Below are 10,037 nucleotides of genomic sequence, written 5' to 3' on the forward strand. Positions count from 1 at the left end.
AATCACTCTGCTGCAGAATTTTAATGCCATTAACATCAATTCCATGTGACAATATTAGATCTAAAGTATGATTACGACAATGAGTGGGTCCTGACACTTGTTGTCTAACTCCAGTAGAGTTTAGAATGTCTATAAATGCCAGTCCCAAGGTGTCTTTTTCATTATCTACATGTTTATTAAAATCACCAACAATTAAGACTTTGTCTGCAGCCAGTACTAATTCCGATCAGCTAAAAAGGTGAACATTTATTTATAAGCAAGAACACCCAAAAGGGACAAAAATATAGTAAAAGCAACATGAACATTTGTAAGAGAAAATGCAGAAAAGAATACAAACTCAAACTCTGTTGTATAGCCTATACAGTTAAACATAATTGCTTTTTAAAAAGTTTAATAATCAATAATGTTTAAGAACAAATTTGATCAGTTATTTCATTTTTTTTTCTCCCGCCAGCGAGCACTAGGCGGCCAAAACCATCAGACTGAGTGCCACCAAGAAATACACAGTCTGAAAGGCTTAATAAACACTTTTTTTTACCCTCTCTATTTATAATCACTCACTTCACTCTCAAGCGCTCTTCCTGCTTGTTCAGTCACCGTTTGAGTGATTTGGATGTGAAAGAAAATACTCTGACCAAAACCTCCAGTTTTCAAAGTTTTCTCTCCTCTCCACTTCAATTAGTTTTCTTCTATTTTCCACATACTCCTGTCATGAGCGCTGCGAACACTGATAGGAATCTCATACTCAAACTCTTGTGAAACACCCATTCAGCGCCATTATGCTATTGCTTCCTCAATGCAACAGCCCACAATGCAGTTATGTTCTGTACAAAAAGTGCTTTTGTAGAAAGGGATCAAATATTCAGCAAACCAAGTTTTATCATTTGTTCAACTGTATTATATCTGTTTTTTATTTGTTCAATTCAGTATTTACACTTGAATGGGTTTGGGAGTTTTTTGTATTTCCTAGTTCGGGGAACCAGATACAGCCTCTATATTATTATATCTAGGTGAAAGAGTCACAATGTGTTGGGGTTTATCTGACTTCTGTGACATGAGGCAGTTAGCAGACGGTCAGTTTAGCCAGTCTGTGCTTCCTGACCTGGACCCCAGTTAGTAAACTCTTAAGACTATGTGCCATATTACTAGAGAAAAGAGCGGCACCACCCCAGGAGGGATGAATACCATCTCTTTTCAGCAGATCAGGTCTGCCCCAAAAACATGTCCAATTGCCTATGAACACTGTGTTATTCTGCAGACACCACTTAGACAGCCAGCCATTGAGTGATGACAGTCTGCTACGTATCTCATCACTCTGACGAATAGGAAGGGGGACAGAACTTGACATCATACTTGCGAGTTCACACACCTCTTTAATGTTATTTTTAATGATCTCCGACTGGCAAAGTCGGACATCATTAGTGCTGATGTGAATAATAACCTTAGAGTATTTACATTTAGCATTAGCCAGTACTTTTAAATTTGCTTTGATGTCAGGCGCTCTGGCTCCCGGCAAACATGTGGCTATTTTCACATTCCGTACAATAGAATCGCCAATAGGCACTTTCAACAGGATTCTCAGTGAGTGCATCACTGAGTGGAGAGAACCTGTTTGATGTTGTAATCGGAACAGAACAGCGTTGTTTTGTCCTGCGACTATGCCGTCACACAGTCACCCATTTGCCCTGCTATGGGGGCTCTGCAACCGAACAATGTACGGGGCTCGCTAAGCTAGTCACGTCGGTTTTTGTTTGTTTGTTGTTTTCTGCTGCCACTGATCTGGATGAGCTCCCAGAGACTGTAACATCATATATCAGTTTCTGTGATATGTGCATTCCAACTAGGATGTTTTTATCATTCAATAATGATAAACCATGGTTTACAGCAAAATTAAGATAGCTTCGTCATGCCAAAGAAGATGCTTACAGAAGTGGGGATAAGCTGACAAAGGAGATCTGAGTTGCTAAAACAAGCTACTCTGAAAAGCTGAAAAAACAGTTTTCATCCAACAATTCGGCATCAGTCTGGACAGGTCTGAGGATTACCAAGTACAAGACACCACCCCCACAATCTGTGGAGAATCAACAACTGGTCTCACAGTCCACACCCATTCTGATCTGCACTTCATACATACACCAACATCTCCTGCAACCCCCCTCCTCCCCCTCCTGCTATTCAACCTGCGTTTATGGTCTGTGTGGAGGACGCCTTGGAAGACTAGGAAACACCAGGCCCAGACAGTGTTTCACCAAGACTGTGCTGACCAACTGGCTCTGTCTTCACGCAGATCTTCAACAGATCACTGGAGCAGTGTGAAGTTCCTAGCTGTTTTAAACACTCCACTATCATTCCAGTCCCCCAGAAAAACCCAAATCACTGGATTTAATGACTACAGACCTGTCTCCCTCATGTCTGTGGTCATGAAGTCATTTGAAAGACTGGTGTTGGCCTACCTGAAGAACATCACTGGACCCCTGCTGGATCCCCTTCAGTATCCCCTTCAGTTTGCATACAAAGCAAACAGGTCTGGGAATGATGTGGATGCTCTGCCATCTCTCAGGACCGGAAGTGGGACAATCACATTGACTCCATTGTGAAAAAGGCTCAGCAGAGGTTGTACTTTGTCTACTTAGGAAGCTCAACCTTCCACAGTAGCTGCTGACACAGTTCTACTCAGCCATCGAGTCTGTTCTATGCATTTCTATAACTGTCTGGTTTGGTTCAGCAACCAAATCAGACATAAGAAGATTGTAAAGGACAGTCTGGATTGCTGAGAGGATTATTGGTGCCCCCACCCTTCAAGACATGTACTCTTCCAAAGTGAGGAAGAGGGCAGGTGAAATCATCACAGACTCCACCCACCCTCCCTATGCATATGTGCAGTACCCCACTGCTTAGTGCAATATCTTTGTGAATTCAGTTAATATTTATTCATGTTATTTATAAAACTGTAAATATGTTCATAATCTGTAAATATGTTAATTATGACTAAACCTAACTGTGTCTTTATACTTTTAGATTTTTTAGATTTTATTACTGTTTCTTGTTGTTGTTGTTGTATTTGTATGTGTGCACTGGAAGCTTCACTTCCAAGAAAAATTCCTTGTGTGTGCATACTCACTTGGCAATAAAGCTCTGATTTTAGACTGGCCAGTAGTCAAATGCATCCAAGCAACCTCCCAAGCTTTAGGAAGATGGTCTCGAAAAGAACTGACATAATCCAAGATTGACACAGGCAGGGAGTTTTTTTTTTTTTTGTCAGTAAATGCTCACTTAGCATTTTCAACGGGCTGCAAATTGTGCAGCCCCGGAGCATGGCAAGGAAACGCAGAGTCTCGTTCCCTGTTCTCAGGTAACCATGGTTACATACATAACCTGAGACGTTCCCTTTCGAAAGTTTCGTTTGACACTATGGGGAACGATATACCCACACCGCCATGCTTGAGGGGAGTGCATGCCACAATGGCTAGACAAACGTAAAAGCAGTTTCGAAAGAAACGCCAGAGCAACTCACCCTCGGGTCACACAAAGGCTGTCAGTGACAGCATTCCCTACGCCAACAGCCCAAGCTAAACCTCAAAGAGGCCTTCCGCAGAAAGCCTACCAAGGCTGCTCCAAGGCTTCTGGGACCAAATCTTCCGAAGAAAGAAGGTCCCTTTAAGGGAATGTGGCTAGGGATCCGAAAGGAACCCCAGCCAGCCACTAGAAGGGGGACATAGTCACCCCAAATGCCACCAGGGAGGCCGACCTGGTCTGACAAAAACCTAGTCTCTGGCCAGCAACCTGTCTGTATACAGAGCCTCAACAACGCATTATTCAGAGAAGACAGCGAGTAAGAGCGACTGCAGAAAGGCAGTAAGCAACTCAAACCCAAGTGTAGAGACGGCATCCCAGAGAGCAGAACTCAGCTGAGTGCTTTTTACCCTCTTATTGAGGGGAGTAAACTCTGCTCAATCCTAGGATCTACTCAGCGCCTGATTATTTGCACTGAGGTAGCTGTGCGCTAAAGAAACCCTGATAAAGGTGAGCACAAACCAGCCTGGGGGCTGGTCTTAAAACGGGAGGCCTCATAGAAGCCTTCAACCAATGACCAGCTTAGGGAGCTAAGCACTATATAGGACAACCCAAACAGGGGAGTACAAAGCTCGACCTAACAGATAGACCATACTGTGGCACACAATCATGGAGGCCAGGAAGGGGCCTACAACATGACCATAGTTCTACACAGAGTAGAAAACAATACATGATATGCTGCTAAAGTTACAGCCCCAGAAGTGGGAGTGGGAAAATCCAAGGGAGGCCTGTCAAGGCCACACACCTTGAACACCTATCTTGCTGAGAGCAAGAATCTACCACATGAAAGTAACAGCAGATAAGACTGTAAAGTGCCCACACGACAGTCTACCTAACACAATCCAACAAGCAGTGTACTCAGTAAAAGCACCTTTTACTCTTAGAAGCAAGAGGAGTACAACATACATCATCATGATCTAAAGGAGGCCCAAAAAACGGGCCTACAACTTCAGACAGACACGTGGTGTCAGCTCGTGGCAGTGTTTCAAGCTCCAGGGAGGACAACAACCGAACTACAGAGAGGTTACTAAATCAACTTAACCTGGGCCAACGGCCATCCAGCAGTGTACTCAGTAAAACACCTTTTACTCTCTAAGCAAGAGGAGTACACATTACATACACCAACATGCTCTCAAAGGAGGCCCAGAGGGCCTACTACTTGTAGACATGTGGCGTTAGCTAGTGGCCACTAAAGTTCTAGGAGCAAAATAGAACCAACTTATTTATGGAGGTAGCTATTTAGCTTGACTAGAGCTAAAGAAACCAACACAAACGAACAAGCTATGTACTCAGTAAAAAACCTTTTACTCTCTAAGCAAGAGGAGTACAACTTACGCCATTGCGTCCTAAGGAGACCTCAGGACAGGTCTAAGATTCCAAACAGACACGTGGCATCAGCTCGTGGAAGTGCTACCAAGCTCAAGGGAGCAAATGTAGAAAACCGAACCACCGTAAGGTTTACTAAATAAACTCACCCTGAGAGGCCAGCCACTCAGCATTGTACTCAGTAAAAACACTTTTTACTCTCAAAGTGAGAGGAGTACACAAACATATGCCAACATGTTCTCACAGGAGGCCCAGAAGGCCTACAACTTAATAGCCACTAGCCGATATCACGTGTCTTATCTCCACACAAGCCATCAGGCCATGCACTCAGTAAAGCACCTTTTACTCTTAAACAAGAGTACACACTCCGCCACAATACTCCGCCTCAAAGCTACTCCTATCTTTTAGCAGAGACGGGCGTGGCCAATGGCGGCAAAACAAACCAGCACAGAACTGTGCCAACATGCTATTTGAAAGGAGGCCTTAAGCTAGCACCGTAACCTCAAACCTAAATGTTAATTCAAGGGGCTCAGGGGAAAGACAAATTCATAGCATGAATGAGGTTCTAGAAAGTGGGGCCTAGCATACACAGCATAAACTTATCTACGCAAAGATAAGGGCCTACCACCTGAAACAACAGCATCAGGGAGGCTCACAACAGCCTACTACCTCAGCTGTTGACTTCAGCCATTGCACCTACACTAACAAGGGGAAATGGGCATATGGCCTAACAACTCCCTCAGGAGGAGGCCAGAACTAGGAACTATACAACCTAACAAGGGATAGTAATACAAATGGTGATTTATAACGAAAAACACATCCTAGTCTAGGCCGCACGAAGCATAGCAAAGCCTGGGCTTCACCTCTGAACTTCACAGAAGAAGAGGAAATAAATAAAGCGAAGCTCAACAAGCAAACAATGTCAGGCGGCCGAGAGGCCGACACTAGACATAGATCTAACTGAAGTGACGAGTGCCAACTCAAACTTACTCTAGCTAAAACCAGAGGAAAAGCTACTCTATAAAAAGAGGTGGCCATTTTGTGGCCTGCACACATATCGTTCTAGCCAACCTAACAAACTTCAGTTTTGCCCAGAAAACCCCTATACTTTTTCAGACTACATGCTCAGGAAAAACTATACAGGAAAACAAGGTCAACATATTTTGAAACACAAATATAGACCCAGCTTACCTTCCTGCGGCTCGAAGACTCCTCTTTTCCTTCTCTTTCCACATAGAAGGATGGAATCTAGGGTTCTTTGAAGCCTAAAAGAGCCTCTTTCACTATCAAGCCAGAAGGCAGGGCTTCAGAAAAATTATCATGGGCCCAGCCATCAGCCTGACTGTTTAAGAAGCACCTGAGCACGTTAAACGAATCCAAAACTCAGGAGGCGGAGGAAGAAGGGGCGAGGGCAGGTGTAAAGTCGCCCTCGCAAAGAGAGGGAATCGATTACCGACGCTGCTGGCGTCTGCGATCGATCGAGGAGGCGCACGAGCGGCCACACTGGACCTCTGGCCCTGTCTCTGAGCCTCAGCTCGAGATGGACCAGGACCTCCTGGGTGTCTGGGCCCAGATTCGGATCTGAGCGGGATGCAGGTTCTAAATGCTGCAGAGCGCGCCCTCGCCTCCCTGAACTTTCCAACCACCGCCTCGACGGAGGTGCCAAAAAGTTCAGAGAGCGATACCGAGGCATCGAGGAGAAAGCCCTCCTCTTTCTCCCCGATGTCCGCCAGGTTCAGCCTTCCGATCGACTCGGCGGTTTGTTTATTAGCCCAGAGAGCGAGATCTGTGGTGTGGCACAGCTCTTCCACCGCCTCAGGGGACAAACCCTGCCCCTGGTCCAGATCCTTCAGCAGGTTGGCCTGGTAGGCTTGTAACACCGCCATGGTGTGTAGAGCCACACCGGCCTGACCCGCTGCCACGTATGCCCTGCCGTTTAAGTGAGATGTCACTTTAAGGGGCTTAGTCGGCAGGAGCTTTCAATGTCTGCGCCCTCCCCGTGACAAGACAGTTCGCAAACGTCTCGTCAATAGGGGGCATTGAGCCAGCAGGTTCACCTGCTGCTTCTTCAACCACCATCTCCTGCTCTCTGGGGCTATCAGCCAAAAGAGCACTCACTGCTGGATCCGATGACGTCAGAGAAAGGACATCCTCGTCATCCAGCAACTCATCCCCGCCAGCCGCTGGGGGCTGAGAAAGATTAACGCCTCTCTCAAACTCCTCAGCAAGCTCCACCTGCGAGCCCCGTGATTTCAGCCGCCGCTCTGCCTCAGCGCAAGTGGGGCCAGAACCACCAGGCACAGATGCCGCCACCCCTTCCTTCGAGAAGAGTGACAGGTGGGAATGGAGCGTCTTCATGGGAAAACGCTCACAGTTAACACAGACCGCACCCTTAAGCACTGTCCGTGCGTGTTCTTCGCCCAGACAGAAAACGCAGAGGTTGTGTGTGTCCTTAGGTGTCAAAAACCTTGGACACGGGTCAGCACACTTCCTGAAACGTTTGTCAGACATGATAGAAAATGTTCCTTACTAGATTCGATTGCAAAGCGATCAGACACAACAGTCCCGAAAGAAGAAAAGATACTGACTGATTCTCTAGGCGCTCCTTATATACTTAAGGGTCGCGCTATGATGACGTCATAGGCTGTCGCCGGCCAATAGGATTGGAGAGATTTGATGCTTGGCTTTCAGACAATGGTTCACGTGTGACGTTTCCCATAGTGTGTCAAACGCAGAGTAGAGTTCCCTTTCGAAAGGGAACTTAACAAGTGCTTTGATGACGGCAGGATCTTTAAATGTATTCAAGGCAACTGCCTCAGGAAACTGACACAGATGTTTTGCAGCCTAGCCAAAAGAAGTATTTGTGACACGTTGAAATGTCTTGAGTACATTTTTATGAGATATTTTTAGGAGTTGAGAATGTTATCTGGTGGGTAGAATTATGTCATACCTCTTGACTATCTGAGGCAGCACACAAAGGTTTCCAATTACGTATCTCCCAAAAGTAGGATACTCTTCCGTTAGATTCCTGTTTTCTGTCCACTACTGCATCAATACAGCAAACTAAAGAAGGGTCTACTTTCTACTGCTCTCCTCCGAAGTGCGGGAACACTTCTGGTCTTTAGTCCTTTTAGGATCAACAACAACTTTGGGTTTGACATTCAGCTTACACGTTAGAGGTTCAGTGGGGACCTGCAAGGATCAGTGAGGTCAACCATGTCTTTGTACTTTGACTGTGCACGTGTCATTACATATGCTGGAAAAGCTAGAGAAAATTATGAAGATCAGCCAAAACATTCACATCAAGCTTGCTTACCACTACACGCGTGTAAATGTACGAGTTGTGTCTTTTGTCAAAGTGCTTTTATTTGAAAACAGGGCATTTGACTGGCATACAGACTAAAATACATTGAGTTAATGTATTAATGTCAACTGTAAACAATATGGTGCGTTAATGTAAATTTGCTTGCCAAAACAGCAGCATCCAACAGTGACATGATCTTCTGCTCATTTAAATGAATGACATCATTTTCAGGCAAGCAGTAATGCTCGCACCACAAAATAAGCATTGACCTCTATCTCATGAAACAGCGGCTCAAGTTTAATGTACTTGGCAACATCAAACTCAAGAGTCTCCTGTTATACTACTGTGGATAAAGGCCTATCAGGTGTGGTTAAAGAGTGAGAAGCAGAAGGAGGTCTAGAAAGCGGGGCTGGAACAGATTTCCTGCATATCTCCTCAGCTTGCAGAGGCAGTTGCCTTGAATACATTTAAAGATCCTGCCGTCATCAAAGCACCATGCAAAGTTTTAATAACAAGTTATCGTTCTCTAGCTGATTTACTAAGAGATCTAACCCTTTTAACCAAATTGCAGTGCAGGATCATAACTTGCATTTTGGGAGCAATCTCCCCAGGAAGAACTTCCTTAGTTTCTACCTTGACTAGGTCGTTTTTTTTTTTGTTTTTTTTTTGCCACCTGGCAAAATGCCAGCACTAACCAATTGCTTATAGAGAAAGAAATAATTTTATACTCATTGTGTCGATTTTAAAATTTACATTTTTTTTTTTTTTTTTTTTTTTTTTTTAAATCTAAAGAATGTGTGCACACCTACAATGGATTTTATTGATAAGAATACTAGCCCCCCACTTGTTACATGCCACTTTCCGAGGGTCTAGGGAAGGTGGGTAACAAAACTGGTGGAGAGAACGTGGAAGTTCTCCCTGCTACCCTGAAGGTCCCAGTACTACAATAATCCTGCCAACACAAGTTTAATAGAAAAAAAGTTATAGTTTTATTAAATAAACAGTCGGATATACAGTGGGATAAAATATGCATCAGGAGGGTAAATGGCCAGAACATAATACAGCTTCGTTATAAGATGTAAAAAAAAAAAAAAAAAAAAAAGTACCTCATTCCAAAGTTAAAAAGAAAAGCAACAATAAACTCCCTTTCTGTACAAAAAAAGAAAAAGCAGAGAAAAGAGGAGTGCACACTAAATGAACTGGCACACACCTCTCTACAAAATAAATTATTTTTTTATTAAAGAAATTCTTTCTATCATATTTGTTTTATTATTGAAGATGTCTGTATTGTGTAAAATTTGATTCCTAAGATGAAGTCTTAAGAATTAATAAAAGTATATGTATACTAAAATCCAAATGTGGGCCTATAATATATATTGGTATCAAATGTCACTTCAAAAACTCATTCAAAAACTTTCTACCGTTACAGTAATTTTCACTTACTAATATGAGTGAATTACTTGCACTGTAGGGCACTAAAGCAAAGCAACAGAAAAAATATGCAACCACTTTTGCTCTGTTGTAATGGATGTTTTGTTTCACTGAATGTCACTGACCGATAAATGTTCCAACAGATCACATCAGCTAACTCCCAGAGTCTGAGAGGGCATGCCTTGATCTACTCCTCCCTGAACGACAGAAAATCATGGCCATCTGAGCATCTTCTGAGCGAACAGACAATTTCATGCTGACCCTGAGATACCATGTTACCTTTCTCAGTACACTATATGCATGCTGTAATTAAATTAATAGTAAAGAAATAAATAGCTATTATTCATTGTATTGAAGCAAAATGTATATTAAATGCAGAGTAAATACAAAGAAATGTAATGGA

General features: G+C 43.6%; 1 protein-coding gene across 1 annotated transcript in view; it reads left to right on the forward strand.

The window, feature by feature from the left end:
- cdk5rap1 (CDK5 regulatory subunit associated protein 1) overlaps nucleotides 1–10,037 on the forward strand; it is a 58,451-nt gene extending 48,414 nt beyond the window's left edge. The window contains exon 9 of the mRNA XM_051911553.1: nucleotides 9,778–10,037. Within this exon, the coding sequence (XP_051767513.1) occupies nucleotides 9,778–9,894 (117 nt within the window). The 3' untranslated portion in view covers nucleotides 9,895–10,037. The remainder of the gene's footprint in view (nucleotides 1–9,777) is intronic.

The sequence above is a fragment of the Ctenopharyngodon idella genome, chromosome 11, assembly GCF_019924925.1.
Source record: "Ctenopharyngodon idella isolate HZGC_01 chromosome 11, HZGC01, whole genome shotgun sequence".
Taxonomy (NCBI): domain Eukaryota; kingdom Metazoa; phylum Chordata; class Actinopteri; order Cypriniformes; family Xenocyprididae; genus Ctenopharyngodon; species Ctenopharyngodon idella.